Source organism: Onychostoma macrolepis, chromosome 22, assembly GCF_012432095.1.
Source record: "Onychostoma macrolepis isolate SWU-2019 chromosome 22, ASM1243209v1, whole genome shotgun sequence".
NCBI lineage: Eukaryota > Metazoa > Chordata > Actinopteri > Cypriniformes > Cyprinidae > Onychostoma > Onychostoma macrolepis.
In genome coordinates this window covers 18,571,175-18,587,929 of record NC_081176.1, presented here as the reverse complement: position 1 = coordinate 18,587,929, position 16,755 = coordinate 18,571,175, and the positions used below count along the sequence as shown (strand labels likewise).

At 37.4% G+C, this 16,755-nt stretch overlaps 1 protein-coding gene across 6 annotated transcripts in view; it reads left to right on the top strand.

Moving 5' to 3' along the window:
* Positions 1–16,755, top strand: part of patj (PATJ crumbs cell polarity complex component) — a 135,366-nt gene that overhangs the window by 36,476 nt on the left and 82,135 nt on the right. For all 6 annotated transcript variants that reach the window (XM_058760163.1, XM_058760166.1, XM_058760165.1 and 3 more), the window contains exons 19-28: positions 213–425; positions 8,290–8,499; positions 8,931–9,032; positions 11,177–11,485; positions 11,680–11,776; positions 12,217–12,313; positions 14,163–14,240; positions 14,351–14,422; positions 14,540–14,717; positions 15,101–15,211. In XM_058760163.1, coding sequence (XP_058616146.1) covers positions 213–425; positions 8,290–8,499; positions 8,931–9,032; positions 11,177–11,485; positions 11,680–11,776; positions 12,217–12,313; positions 14,163–14,240; positions 14,351–14,422; positions 14,540–14,717; positions 15,101–15,211 — 1,467 coding nt within the window. The remainder of the gene's footprint in view (positions 1–212; positions 426–8,289; positions 8,500–8,930; positions 9,033–11,176; positions 11,486–11,679; positions 11,777–12,216; positions 12,314–14,162; positions 14,241–14,350; positions 14,423–14,539; positions 14,718–15,100; positions 15,212–16,755) is intronic.

Below are 16,755 nucleotides of genomic sequence, written 5' to 3'. Positions count from 1 at the left end.
AGTAGTTTATTGTACAAAAGTAAAAAACAAAGTAAAAAAAGTAAATAAAATCTCAGAAAGTTCAATTACAATATGAAAAATTTGTAACATTATATAGACTTGCCTTTTAAAGTCATAGTTTGATTGAGACTTTAAGTAACCCCACCAGAACAGACCTGCAACCCAATTGAGAACCACTACTATCTCATCGTGTTTTGTGCTTTTCTTTTCAGGCCCATCAGGCTACAGCAGTGGAGCAGGAGGTTAACGATGAAGAGCCTCTAGAGCCAAGCAGCCCTGAGAAAGAGCAGATGGACGAGGAGAAGGATGACGACGAAGAAGAAGAGGAGGATGAAGGGGAATTGGCTCTGTGGTCTCCGAATGTGCAGGTGCTAGAACTAGAGAAAGGAGAACGAGGTCTCGGCTTCAGCATACTAGACTACCAGGTGGGGAATTAACTCATTTCTTTGTTTTTTTTGTCTTTTTTTTTTAAACCTTTTTTTGGAGAGAGTAACTTCATATTTATCTTTGTCTCTGAGAAAAACCATAGAAAACTAGATTTACATTTCAAGAAGCGTTGTTTTGTATCATCTGCATGGAAGAACCAACACAGTCACCTTGCACTGTAAATATGGCTATACTTGAATAAATATATGCAGTAAAAACAAGACCAATCAAAATTCATTATGCAAACTGATATAAGAGGTATTAAGTATTATGATGAAGTCTTCGTGGTCTGTTATGTTTTAAAAACATTTACATTTACATTTTCATTTATTCATTTGGCAGATGCTTTTATCCAAAGTGACTTACAGTTGACTTAATATCATTATAAAATATTATATGAAACAATGTATGTAAAGTCTTCATATAATTCAAGTTTGTGGGAAAAAATGGATTGCACATGTAAAGCTATATATATATATATCTACAAAATAATTGCAAGTTTGCATGTTATGAAACTGTATGTTAAGCTTAGGTTTAAGTAATACAAGAAGTTTTATGCCATTTAGAACATAGGAATAATGTTTTCTTGCAAAAACTGTAATAAAAATAGATAAAATAATAAATCAAATTGTTCAAAAATGGTACCAATTATGCATAATTACTCTAAAAAGGCCAAGTAAAGTAATGACGTTTACGGTTTTCTATCCTTTAAATGGGGGAAAAAGGAGACTGGACTCAATTAATCCCCCTTGACTTTCCAAAAGTGTGATCACAGGAAACGTGCGTTGATGTCACAAGTCATTGGACACTGAACAAAAGAAAGCAGTGAAACCTTTCCAAATAGGGCCGCCGCTGTTTATCTGGCCCCGCGCCAGCCGTCAAACCCTTTGCTCTGCTCACTTAGTACGAAAAGCTGCTTTCCTCCTTCCTTCATTAGCCCTCTAATCAGGGTTAGTACATAACTGCACGTTGATCCTGAATCAGAAGTGATCATGTAATGAGGCCACTTAGAATGCAGAACCTCTCCCGCAGACCTGCACTCCGCCGGTCCTGTGGGACGCCTCGTGTTTTATATTATCCAGCCACGGGTTCCAATTGATTTCATGCAGGGAAACAGTATTGGCAGGAGAAAAGCATGCCTATGCTTTCGCAACTTCATCAGGACTGTAATAAATGGCCGCTGCATCGTAGCGAAACTGAACGGAGATCATGTTTTAATGGTAAGATATGCTTCTTTCCTCGTCAGTGAGTGATGGGGGCCGCGGCGACATGGGCAGAATTACATTGCTGCTTAATGGCGGTAACCTGAGCAGTGATCCCTTAAATTCTTTCTTTCTCTTCATCTCACTGATAAATGAAGGAATGAAGATGGAGGAGGGATGAGGAAACTCGGGAGAGAGTCCATAGGCTATGTGCTATGATAAAAAAAAAGTTTTGCTGACTCAATGTCCTTTGTTTTATTTTTTCTTGATCATATGAAGCCACGCAGGGGTTTTTGTTTGTTTTTGCAGTATGAACAAGTACAAACGAATTGCATCAATACTGCATCGGCACACTGAATTTGAGATCATCTCATCCCCACCAAGGCGAGAGGAGAAGAATTTCGCAGCCCTGCAACTTGGATCATAGATCATTGTCGTGAAGAGCGCTAAAGCTTACTTTGCAGATCTTCTGGAGGAGTTGCTGGTGCACCCTGGGGTTTATTGGAAGCCATATTGACCTGTGCAGCTTCCCCTCGGTCGAACTCACAGTCTTCGTGCTCTGCACCAGCTGAGCCCCCTCCATCTAGCCCCGTCTGCTTGCTTATCTACACCGAAAAGAACGCTTTTCAACCCGAGGGCCTGATGCATGATGGGTGGGAATTGATTCAGAGGAGGAGGGGGGTGTAAGCATTTGCAGAGTTGTGAAAAAAAAAAGTGTTAAAATGTCCATAAATGTATGAGCTGTAAGGAATTTCCAAAAAGACAAAAGTGAGCAACTCCCACAATGCAATGATGGGTACGGTCTTCTACAATCTTCTAATGGAGGATGAATCGCTCAACCTTTCTTCTTGACTTCTTTTCTGTTTCCCGCGGCACACAGGCCAGGGTTTCTCCAGTCTGCAACGGGGAAATTGATTTTGCCGTTCTTTCCAGTAAGGGGCCTGAGCTGATAAGGCCGAGTAGGCAACCTCGAGACCTGCAGACATGCTCGAAGCCTTCCTGAACCTTCAATCTCCCCCTCTTTCTACCGCCCTCCTTTCCTACTTCTCTAGTGTTGCCCCCAACGCAAGGAGACCTTGTAACCGCAGCTAGATTGATGGGAGCCCACGGTCATACTGACAGCTGGAAACGAGGGAGTTTTTCTTCTCTAAATGACACCCCTGACTGCGTGAATGACGTGAGGTGGCAACGGCAAAATCATTTGGAGTCACGCCTCGGTTTTTTGCTCTGACAAGAAGGAGATCTTGAAGTAAGAAAAGCTACATGGCAACATGAGAAGGACCCCCTTGGTAGTACTAGCCATCCTGGTAATGGAGATTAATGAAGGTCGTCTTGAAGCCAAACAACTGATCTGAAGGGTCGGGCTGTGGTGGTTTTGTTTCAAGTAGGATTGTACTCTCATGGCCATTTAAAAGTCATTACTATGAGTTTTCGTTAACAATTGAAGTATGAAGTCATGATGGAGCCAGGCTCAACTGAAATATGATTGAGCAGCTCTCCCGCAAAGGGTTTAGGGTAGATGTAAGCTGCCCATAGGGAACGTAGCTTTCTGTTTGGGTAGGATGTCGGCCCTACACCAGCCTCAAAAAGAGAAATGTCTCCGTTCACAAAAATGTGTTGAGTAAAATTATAGCATGAAGAACAAGAAGAATTTGATCTGCAACATGTTCTCCAAAGGTTCTTGCATTTCCAAATGCCATTTTCCATGAAATTGTATACATTTATATGAAAGGTTTTTTGCAAGTGGGCTGTGAACTCTCAGCGTGCAAAACAAATTTATTTGATACATCGTTAGTGAATGTATGGCTCCAATAATTCATGCCGTCCAAGGAGAAGAGATCTGAGAGAATGCTTTTTTGAATCATTTTGATGGTTCAAAGCACCTAACCTGCACATCAATACAGCATTTAGTCTCATCCAGTGAATGTTTTGAAGGGGAGTCATAAATCATCCCAGAGCGTTATTATTTATTTATTGTTGTTTATTTATTCTGTGGCCTAAAGCTGCAGAAACTGACCAAGAGCTATTTTATTACCGTCGCAGGAAAATAAGCTACCAAATCGACTACAGGACACGGTCCTGAATGTTAATATGTTAAAGATGGATGTGCATTGTGCTTTTCAGCCATGAACAGTTATTCTAACATTGTGTTGTCATTTCGAAATAGCGTCTTCCAATGTTAGGATCCAGTTTGTAGCAGATTCAAAGAAAGAAGTGTCTGGATTTACTACCATTGTCATGCTTGCACTGTCTGTGCCACCTGTTGTTATGCCAAACAGCTGCCCGCAGCTGTAAGCTTTAAAATAAAAAACAGCTTATGCATTGTTCCTCCTCGTGCTTTCATGTGGCTTGCGTTAAGACTTCAATGCACTTGTCAATATTAGTGTCATAGCTACTAGCAAGAAAGCAGTGAATAATTGTCAAAGCACACAAAGTGAGTACCATTCTGCCATCCATTTATTTTACTTCTGAATGTCAAGATATTTTTCGAATCTAGAATGGCAACATTTGGGCAGATGTGGCCTGATCGTTCGAGAGTCAATGAACAGATCTTAAAAGAATCATTTTTTTCTTAGTGTGAACTTTTAATGAACGAAAGACCTTTTTCCACTACAAAGCATCTTTGTGCAATGGAAAGATTCCATGGATTTTGAATGTTCTTCATGGAACCATAGATGCCAGAACCTTTATTTTTAAAAGTGTAGTTTCAAGTTCTTTATGTAATTTTATAATTTCCTCGTCCATGCTGTGGAAGTGGGCACTCTGTTCTTTTCTCAAAGCAACTACAGTGAAAACAACCAAAAGAAGGATTAAAAGAGATAAGAAAGCAAAAGACAGACGTCCTGGAGTTCCTGGTATTCTGTTCAGCAAGATTGAAGGTGAGGCAGAGCGCAGGAGCAAAACAGATGACTTGGCCTGCCGTTGATTCCTGTGAAACAGCAGATTTACTGTCCGCCTGACACCACGCTGAAGAATTTCAACCCGTTCGACAAGCAGGGCCAGCCAAGGGAACGTTCGGCACTTGGAGGAGACAGTAGCGAACCTTAGCCCAGCAAGAAATATGGGAGATCCATTCCAGCCGCCAATGCTCCTACCCATCCGTTAGCTCGCCGACAGTTTCAACCACAATTAAGGTTATGTAGACCACAGGAAAACATCATGAAGGGTCCGTTGGCGTTGACCTAAACTAATTTAATCCAGTTTTGACTGACTATTTTTAGCTGTCAGTGGTTGTGTGGAAACTCACCACCCGCCAGGGACTTCTGGGATTGTCGTTTTCTTTGGATCCGGAGATATTCTTCACACCTGTAACATGGAACATGGACAGCTGCTCCCCCAATGAGCCATGTACTGTACGCCATCTAAGTCATATGTGTACTCAGATGGAAACATGAATAAGAAATGGAGCAACCTTGCTCACTTTCTTTCCATCTCTCATGTGAACATCCATTCTGATCGGTATCTTTATTCCGTAGCAGGTGACGTATTGTCATATTAGGAGCCCCCTGTGCTGGCCCGTTCCTCTTGGTTTTTTTCTCATATAAAAGCTGCTCTACTGACATCACTGGCCATGTGGGATGAGAGCAGGGCTTGGAAAGCAAAGCACGCTTGGCTGGAACCCGGCAGCCGGACAATGCAGCCTGTGTCCTCCTAAAGCGCCAGCTGGAGTGGAACTTCAAATCCTCTCTCCAACTTTTTCCTGTCTTTTTTTTTTCTCTTTCTTTCCCTTCTAGCAGGCCTCAGTTCCTCTCGCTCTGAAATTGCTTTTCTCTTCTCGTCTGCTTACCGTGCAGCAGTGGCTCACTGGGTAATCAGGGGGCAATAATTGCTGGGCTTGCTGACCCACTTTTTATGGTTGGGCTGGGTGAAATTTCCTGGTCTGGTGTCCACAGTTTCACTCAGGACCTCTGCTGTAAAAAAAAAAAAAAATCCATGTCAATAATATGTTATCTCCTTTTCTGAGTGGTCATTGTGGTCTGAACCTTGACATTTGACATGTCTTTTGTGGCCTTGTCCAAAAATGGTGTCAACTGCAGATGCTGTAATAACTCAAAAACAACATACTTTTCATTTTTAACATTACAGAAGAAGAGATTCGTATCAGAAATCTCAAAAAATGCAAGTATCATCCGTTCGTCAGGTCGTTTGACACAGTTGGTCATAAATGTTCACGGGCAGATAGATGAGATTACTAATGACTGCGCTCCCGCTTCAGTTTTTACTCTCAAATAACTACTTGTTAATCACTTTTATATTGTCATTCGCCACATAAAAGCCGCCCATATGGGTCATGAAATATATTGTTGGAGACATCAAATCGGTTGAATTGCAGTTTTACGGCAGAGATCCCCAGAGATGTGATTGATACCGTAGCACTTGGGATGTTGAAGTGGGAAGTTGGCCTCATTTGGCCTTCCAGCAAGTTAGTCACGCTCTTTTAGAAGCAGATTTTAATGCAAGGGTTGCCGGTTCATTCCTGTTATGAAGTAGGGTTGTCACGATACCATAAAAATGTCTTGCGATACTATACCAGCTGAAGTATCACGATACCGTGCAGTATTGTGTTAATTTAAAATTCAATTCTACAAAATGAATAAAAATTCATAAACGAATAGATGTAAATGAAAACAGACAAGATTTTTCTCTGAATACTTCATTAATGTGAATGAATGACTGGCTATAGTTATCCGTGAAATGATCTAAACAAAACTCATCTTAGCACTGCACAGAAGCTGCATAAAGTGACATTTAGATGTGGTGTTTATACATTTAGACTTTATTTATAATTGCATAAATAATGTTATGAGATTAATGTTTTAAATATAAAACTCTGAATATAGAAATATGTTTGAAAAGAATGTAAAATGCCTTCTTTTAGATGGGAAACTTAAAACCGCCAGTAGGTGGCAGCAAGTGTTCATGATTGAATCACTGAGTCATTCACAGAAACACAGAAATTAAACAAAAACAGCACTCTTGACTCTTGCTTGTGTCTTGCTGAACTGTCAGGAGCATTTTCTTGAAATCTTGAAATTTCCAAGTTAGCAGCATGTATATTAAAACATATATATATATTCATTTGACCACTTCTAGAACAGGTGTAATAGTTTGTTTCTGGAAGCATCTTTGCGATCATGAATGCAATTCCATTCATCAGCATAGTGGCTTTGCACTTTGTTCTTATCAATCATATATATATATATATATATATATATATATATATATATATATATATATATATATATATCGCAAAGATGCTTCCAGAAACAAACTATTACACATGTTCTAGAAGTGGTCAAATGAATAAAGCTGTGAGAATACTTTCTTGTAAGATATTATGATGTTGAATAAGTTTTGCTTGAGCTGCTATTTTTTATCAGACGGTCTGAATCAGACCTTTTCTTCTGATAAACTGCAGCATGAACACCGACGCAAGTGCCACTTCTCATTGCAAACTGAACTGAAGCGTCGGGAAACACTCAATACCATATAACACGTACACACAGACTATACTACACAGAGCACAGCAGAAAGACATTTGGCAATCAACTTGTAATGTTTCTGCTGGCATGCATGTTCAAATGAATGTTTTAAACTGTTCCCGCCGTGCATATAACATATCTTAAAGTACCGTATGGACGATACTACCGTTTAAAAAATGCAATGACACCACGGGTATTTTTAAGCTTTAGTATCGCGATACTACCGTAGTACTGGTATATCGTGCAACCCTATTATGAAGTATGTTTTCATGTTCCCATCACATTTTAATTTTGTAATATTTAAGTATGTAGGCTATATATATATGTATGTATGTATGTGTGTGTGTGTGTGTGTGTGTATATATATATATGTGTATAAGTAAATATGACATTAATTATAATGGGGTTATGTGAAGATTGTTTTAATTTCACTTAAATTAGAAGTAATTTTTTAAAAAGTAATAAATGTTAAAATTGATATCTCTCAATTATACTGTAATGTTGAATGGCTATAGTCAATAGTTAAATATTGGGGGGGAGGACAATTTTATAGAGAAATCGCTATTGGTATCAGTGATACTGGCCTTCAGTCTTTGTTGTTTGTACATTCATTTGAAGATTGAATGTGAAATTATTGCAATATAAAAGTATATTTAAAAACTTTAATGTTAGGTGGGATTAATCACGATTAATTTCAGAAAAATGTGCTATTAATTAGTAAAAAAAATTTAATCGATTGAAAGCACTAGTGTGTGTGTGTATGTGTATATACATATACATATAAATATAAATAAATACACACACACACACACACACACACATATATATATGTATATATGTATGTGTGTGTGTGTGTGTGTATATATACACACATATACATATACATTTTTTCCTTCCAAGTAGGGTTCAAAAGGTACTGCATAACAGGAATGACCCAGCAACCCTGCTTGTTTGCAAATTTCTATTCTCTGCTTACACAGGTGCTGTTTTAATTAAATGTTTGTATTCAAATTTAAACATAAATAAATTAAACTTCAAAAGGCAGTCTTCTTGATCTGCTTTTTGATATGACTGTGATGTAAAGGTTAAATCAGGGTCAGCATTGCTCTCATGTTTTTTTTTTCCCTTCTGTGTTTTTCTATTTATGTGTTTGCTGTGGTCTGCATTGCCCTCTGCAGGACCCTCTGGATGTTGCGCGTTCTGTGATTGTCATCCGCTCTGTGGTGCCTGGAGGGGTGGCGGACAATCACGGCGGGCTCCTCCCGGGTGACCAGCTGGTTTTCGTCAATGACACTCAGCTAGACGCATGCTCTCTGGCCCAGGCCGTAGAGGTTCTCAAATCTGCTCCGCCTGGAAGAGTCTACCTTGGAATCAGGAAACCGCTGGTGGTAAGAGCCAATATGTAATTATGGCCTGTTAACATTCAGTGCTGGAGGTGTTTAATTGGGAAACTATTTAAGATTGTTGGGTATTTCTTCATAGTATCACTTTGATTTGTGGATCTTTATAGTATTTACGGTGTCTTTTTTCCACCACAGTGTGACTTTATATCTCATAATATGACTATATCTTATTTTTCACAATTATTTGCTTAATTTGTTTCCCCTAAAACAGAGTGCCTTGTAAATCAGATGTTTACAATAAACATGAATTAGGTTACTGTAACACTGTCAGATAAGCATAATAAAAGCTTGTTTGGCTTGTAGTAAAATGGTTGACTCATCCTGCTATTGACACAGTGCTACATGTGATATGTCCATTTAGTCAAGTTTATTTAGAATTGATATTTTGCATTGTTTTGTGTCTGTGAACTGCACAGCCAGAGGACAGATGTAGTGGGCAGCAGTCATCTTGGCCTGTAGAGGGTGCCGATGAGCAACCAGCGGCAAAGCAGGACGTCACTCTCCCATCAATGCAAGAGGTATTCCAAATACACCTTTGGCTCAATTTTTTGAAAGCAATTAATACTTTTATTCAGCAGTGATGCATTAAATTGATCAAAAATGACAGTAGAGATTTACAAAAGACTTCCGTTTTAAATAAATGCTGTTATTTTGAACTTTCTAATCATCAAAGAATCCTGAAAAAAAAAAAAGAAATTATCATGGTTTCCACCAAAATGTTATGCTATAACTGTTTTCAGCATTGATAATAATAATGTTTCTTGAACAGCAAATCAGCATATTGGAATGATTTCTGAAGGATCATGTGACACTGAAAACTATAGATTGATTATAGCCAATTATAGATTGATCTATTTTTGTGAAAACAGGATTTAAAAATACAATATTAAGCTAGTTTTAACAAAAGCAGAAGTTAGTAAGCTAAAATTAGGCTAAATATTTTGTTGTTGTCATGACCCGAAAACACACTTATGTCCATCAATATGTAGCAAAGGAACCCAACTGCAGTTATTATTAACAAAGAGAGCATATGCTGAAGCCAGAAAGAAAAAGAGCTCGAGCAAAAGAAGATGAGCGAGGAAAAAGAGGAACAAATGAGCGAGCCTCATGAGAGGGATCTTTTTGGAGGTGATGCATGACCCCCTCTATGGGCCTTTGAAATGTACCGTATTATCCTTGAATTTTAGCAAAGATGTAATTGAGGCGGCCGAGTCAAGTGCTGCCGTAAATCTACTCAAAACGAGACTAATTGCGCCATTAAGATTTTAGACTCTGCACATTTTTCATGGCAAATTGGTTCTGCTCGCTGCAAGGGTGGGGGGACGAGTGAGAAAGGCGCTGAGTCGGCTTGTTGGAGCGACGCGGGGGAAAAGTGCGCTTTCAGCTCTTATGATCCGTAAGTGTGTGGAAGAGGGAGAGGAGGACAAGCTCCGGCACCCTGTTGCAGGGATAGAAAGAGCTGCTTTGTATGCAGCAGACAGACAGGAGGTGAGATGTCTCTACCCTCCACGCCCACTCCAACATCAGACGTTTCTGTTAGCGGTGATTTAGGGGGGAGGAATGTTAAAAGGGGGTATAATGTAGCATAGGGTTTCGTTGTCAAGAGTTTCGGTATGGGGGGGAATTGACTCAAAAATGAAACAAAGTTGGGCAGGTTTAAACTGAGTTTAATACAGTGCTTTTTTAAGAGCTTATGAAATCATTTTAGCTTGTATTTGGTGGTTCAGGATTTAGGTTGGTTGCCGAAAGTTTGTGGGTTCAAATCCCTTAAGAATCAATTTCTAAATTACTATCAAAGTGCGATTTAAAGGGATTTTTCAACCGAAAATGATCTCCTCAGAAAGTAATACAAAGTTAGACGAGTTTGGACTGAGTTTAGTTAAACTCTTGGACTAGTTTGCCAAGAATCAACTAAAGGTGACATTTTTGAACACAAATTATATAAATATGAGTGTTTAACAAGTTTACACTGAGTTTAGTTAAACTCTTGGATTAGTTTGCTAAGAATAAACTAAAGATGATATTTTGTGCACAAATTATGTAAATATGAACACTTTTAATGAGTTTAGTTCAATTCTTGGGCTAGTTTGCCAAGAATCAACTAAAGATGACATTTGTGAGCATGAATGATATAAATATGAACACTTTAACAGGGCTTAGACTGAGTTTAGTGCAGCTCTTGGGAATTGTTTTGACTACAGATCACATTTTTAGCACTTTTATGAACTTTTTGCCTTATGGTTCAAAATTTTCGATTGGTTGCCAGAAGGTTGCAGGGTCAAATTCCACAAAAATTAGCTTATATACTATTATCAGTGTGGAGTTAAAGAAATATTTTCCCTAAAAATTCTGATTTTTAACACTAAAGTAGCTCTTTTCCATATAGAAAAATGGTGGATCTATACTACCAAGTTTAAAAAATACACCATAAAAGGGTTCATACAACTCTTCTAATAAATAATAATAATACATTTTATTTGTAGTGCACCTTTCTTACACTCAATGCACTACAACATGGTAAAATAGTAGAACAAAACACTACTCCAAATCACAAAAAATAAAAGTAAAAATAATGATAATTGTATCTTCTAACATTTTCTTAGCTTTGTGTGAGAAACATACTGAAATTTAAGTGAAAAAAATCGTTTTCTTGATGGGGTAGGACTTTGGAAACGGCTCTGTCTTATCTGACGATCTGGACGAGGAGCCAGAGCTTATCCTGGATGCTGAACCCCGCTATGCCTCTCCCCTCACCATCGTTGACCTCCTGCCTGGCCTGGAGCGAGAGATGGCTGTAGATGAAGATGATGAAGAGCAGGAGATGGACACCATGAAGGATCAAGAGAGCCCCAAGGTCGACAATCTGCCTTCATACTTCAGTGAGAAGTCTCGCTCCTGGGAAGAACCAACACCATCTATCAGTTCCAACAGCCTCTATCAGTTCAACTCTCAACCTGATACACAAGAACAGGTTTTACATTAAATATGTTTTGTTTACATACATTTAAATGAAATCCATTATAGCAAGTAATACCATACACTAACAAAATTACAAACAAAAGAATGCATTAAATTAATGAGGATGCTTAACATCCTAAAAGCTCTGAAAATTGGCTTAGTGTTCGTTATTAAGAATATTCAAGATATAATTTCTTTTTATTTCAGGGTATATTGAACTCTCTTGTTCAGTTCACAGAGGAGGACAGTGAGCTTTGCACAAGCTTTGAGAAGATTCAGATGCAGCTCCCACAAATTCCCCTGAGTGAGTGTTCGTCTTTAAAGAGATAGTTCACCCAAAAATGAAAATTCTGTCATTAATTACTCGCCCTCATGCCGTTCCAAACCCGTAAGACCTTCGTTCACCTTCGGAGCACAAATTAAGATATTTTTGATGAAATCCGAGAGCTTTCTGACCCTCCATAGACAGCGATGAACCGCTGATGTCACATGGACTATTTTAATGATGTCCTTACTACCTTTCTGGGCCTTGAACGTATCAGTTCCATCGCTGTCTACGGAGGGTCAGAAAGCTCTCGGATTTCATCAAAAATATCTTAATTTGTTTTCTGAAATGAACCAAAGGTCTTATGGGTTTAGAACAACATGACATTTTTGGGTGAACTATCCCTTTAAAACAAGGCTTTTTTCAGTATTAATATACTCTAGCTCATTGCAGTTTGACATTTAAACATTTGTTCTCAGGTCAGTCGGCCACATGGATAGAGGCAGCAGACAGCGAGGCAGACTCTGACTCCAGAAACGAAGGCTCAGAACTTACTTTGACTGACACAGACACTGAGTGAGTCTCCATCTATAATAAACACACAAACACACACACACATCTGTATCCATCACTCAACTAAGTTCTATTTATAAATAAATTGACATGCTGTTATTATTTATGAATACACTTGCAGATAGCAGGTAACAACGTTTTAAAAACACACAGTCATTATGACTTAAATTAATTTTTGTGCATGTGTTCATTAAGATTGGTGCCCTGTGAATTTTAATTACAGTGATGTTTTCTAATAGAGCTATAATGCCACCTGCTGGACAAATGTGGTGCTTAAATATTAACAAGGGCTGTTACAAAACTAGAATTTTAAAGATGTAAAAAATAAGCTATTCAAATTAAGCAGTTTGTGGTGTTAATAATAATTTAAAGATTTGTGCTTTTATGCTTTTTTAATGTTACTGTGTTTCTAGTATTAGAAAATGATCATGCTTTCCTTAATTATGAAAATGAGTTAATTATGATAATCTGTGCTAACATGGCGCTATAACCCAGGTGTGGTAGAGAAATTGAGGAAAAGGTGAGAAAAGGATATAAAACACCGTTTTAAACCACACGATGAAAGGTGTCAAATTGGTGTGAAACGCAGCTGAGACTCGGCCAGCTGTTTATGACAACAGTGTTATAGAGTGTGTGAGAATATTTTTTGTTTTTTGTTTTGTTTGGGCACATGTTTTTGGAAATTAATAACTAACTAATTATTTTATTTACTGTGAAAATATTTTACTATATAATACAAATATTTATTATGAAAATGTTTATTATTTACTGTGGAAATATTAATTATTTTAAATTATAAATATTATAATAATATATATATATATATATATATATATATATATATATATATATATATATATATATATATATATATATATATATATATATATGTATATGTTTGTGTGTGTATATATGTATATGTATGTGTATGTGTGTGTGTGTGTGCGTGCGTTTTTGTGACAAATGAGGGCATACATTTGTATAATGACAAGGGTATAACATAGGTATTACAAGGAGAAGGTGACTTTTCAGGACATTGCCCCATGTCCCCACATGTCAAAAAGCTTATAAATCACACAGAATGGAGTGTATTGAAAATCTGAAATAGCACAAAGTTTCCTGTAAGGGGTAGGGTTAGGTGTAGGGTTGGTGTAGGGCAATAGCACATACAGTTTGTACAGTATAAAAACCATTACGCCTATGGGATGTCCCCACTTTTCACAAAAGCAAGCGTGTATATGTATGTGTTATTATTATTATTATTATTATTATTATTAATTTTATTAGTGTAGAATTTCATTAAATAATGTATTTTAACACTATGAAATAATAATATAATGTATTTTGTATAATAAATATAATAATTTACTGTAATGTTTTATTATTATTATTTGAATTATAGAGCATCTTCTATTTAATTTGTGCAGCTCAAAACATAAATTAAAAATATATGTTTTAGTTGTATGCACTAGCTCTGTTTATGTAGCTCAATTGATTTTAATAGGAACAGAAAATAATGTGTTGATTTTGTTATGTTTTTGTATCAGAGATTTTAAATGAAAAAAGCCTGTTGGATGACTCTGAATTTCTCTGCTCTTCTTTATCCATTATTAATCATACTTTATTCTTCCCTGATATTACACTGGAATTAATTTTTTCTTGCTGTTTAATCAAGTGAAATATTTAAGAAATAATTTCACTTGCTTTTGTGAACTCAGATCTGAGATGATTAATGCGAGTGTGATTAAGTCAGAATGCCTGTTTATTCTGCGTAAGCCTGATGAGTCTGATTCAGTCTAATATATGTGACTAAGGCTGACTCTGTGACTGTAATACTTGTTTTTCTCTGCAGATCTGCACAGTGCACTTCCTCTCGCAGCAGGAAGAGAAGAAACCAGGGGGCTGCCGGTTCAATCAGAGAAGGCCACAGGTAGATGTGACCTTTTTGGCATTACTAATCATTGGTATTTTAGAATTTGATGGTTAAATTTAGGTATGATGCTTATTATTTTAACTATACGGTAAATGTATTATCCGCAGTGATCTGCCTGAAAGAGAGGAGGGAGAAGGTGAGGAGACGCCCGCGTTCAGTCACTGGGGTCCCCCACGCAGGTAAAACACAACAAAATCAACAGATTTCTGTAGAAAGGAAGTAACAAAATAATAATTAACAATAAATTTGTTCATTTTATTTCATTCATTCATTCATGTATTTATTTTTCGTCTCAGAGTGGAGGTGTTGCCAAAGCCGAAGGAGTCTCTGGGTATCAGCATAGTGGGCGGCCGCACCGTAATAAAGAGGCTGAAGAACGGAGAGGAGCTGAAGGGCATTTTCATCAAACAGGTGCTGCCAGAAAGCCCAGCTGGACGCACGGGTGCCCTTAAAACAGGAGACAAGATCTTACAGGTCTGAGAGCCACACACAGACCCCTTCAGACACGCTTGCTCTTAATATAGCCGCTTTATCTGTTAACATTAATATTCTGCTCTTTTCTGCTTCCTAACCATTTTAAAGGGGCCATATTCTGTTTTGTAGCTTTTATTTATCCATGAATCTGCTTGGACTGCTTTCATGCACCTGAAATGGCTCTAATTGAGTTTCCATTACTGTTGCTACTATACCTTATATAAATTACCTTATTATTATGTGCACATGGTTGGGACATAATGGTCTCAATAACCTGTTTTTTGAAAATCCTGCTTTTAAATGCAAGTCCCCTTTAAATCCTCTCTTATCTCCTTCTCCTCCCTCTGTCCTCTCTTTTTTTCTCCATCCTCTGTGATAAATAGGTTTGTGGAGTGGATTTGCAGAACGCCAGCCATGAGGAGGCAGTACAGGCTATCAAAGCAGCGGCCAGTCCCGTGGTCTTCGTCGTGCAGAGCCTGTCCTCCACTCCACGGGTAAACCTGCCATTTCAAACTCCATTTAAAACGCCATCATCTCCTCCTGCCTCTGTGCACCTCAGATATGAACCCCCCCTCCACCCGTTCATGCTTGAATGCTCTCATTTATGAAAATGGGGCCAATTCATTTCCAGTTCAACAATATTAAATCCACTCAGGGCTGGTAAATGACGCTGCACTCTTGAGCCACTTCCTGACGCTGCTCTGCCGTTAAAGGTCTAGCACTCATTCGATTGCTTGTGGTCGCTGGTATTTTTCCATAATGCGCTTCTGTATTGTAGTTCTTGCATCTTTTCACTGTGTCAGACAAGTTTTGATGGGGAAAAAAAAGCACAACAAAGTTATTAGCTCTTTCCCAGTTAATAAAAATATAAAAAGACACCCCAGAATGAACTGTAATAATCAGTAATCATAAAAATAGGATTATATGCATTTTAATAATATGTATATTCAATGTTATTATAATTTATATCATAATAATGTTTAACATTTAGATATTATAGTGGTACTATATTTTTATTATTCTATAAATAATAGTTAGTAATCATGATAAATAATCATATGTATTTCTTAATAGAAATTACTCAGATTAACTTTATAAACTTTTCTAAATAGTTTAAATACTTTATCTAAATCGTAGTGTTTAGATAATGTAATAAAATTATAAAAATATATAAATTAAATTAATTAATTATAATAAAATGTAGTTTTATTAATAATGTATTATGTGTGTGTGTGTGTGTGTGTGTGTGAATACATTTTAGAATATTATGTCAATATATACATTTAACATTGTAATATTATTAAGCATTTAGATTGTTATAAATTCTAAATTATAATATTTAATAAGTATATTTGTGTGTATTTGTATAATATTATACAAATCATGTATATATAGTCATATTTACATACATATACCATTTGCTAAAATTACTTAATTACACACTAATATTATATTTATGATGTGTATATATGTAATATTGTACAACAGTGTTTCCCCTACCATTATTTTAGGGGGGCGGCCCGCCCCCCCAATGGCACCCCGCCCCCCTTGAAGGTCAAGTTAATTTTATTTAATTTTATTTTCTCTATAGCGCCAGACCACAAAAGAAGTCATTCAATGTTGCCTTCCCTATAGAACAGGTCTATACCTTGTTCTTTTATTAAACAAACTGAACAGCCTTATGTTATTTATCTTATTTGCACGACGGCATGTCATTTCTGTCTCTACGTTACATGCACAGCGGATTTCCGCCTTGGTTCGCACACACACACACACACACACACACACACAAGTGAGCACACTCCCACTCCTATTTGTAAATATTAAGCCGCAAAACGTGTATTTAAATATGACTTCTGCGTGTCTCTGTGTTAATGTATGGCGCAGACGCGCGGGTCTGTTCACTACTCATACAGAAGCGCGCGACGCTTGCGGTGATATTAACGTCTGTCGTCTCACTAAATGAGGACATAAATACATGAACAACATCTCCAGAACTGCTCTGACAGTCACTTAATGAGCATTTGACCGTTTCATT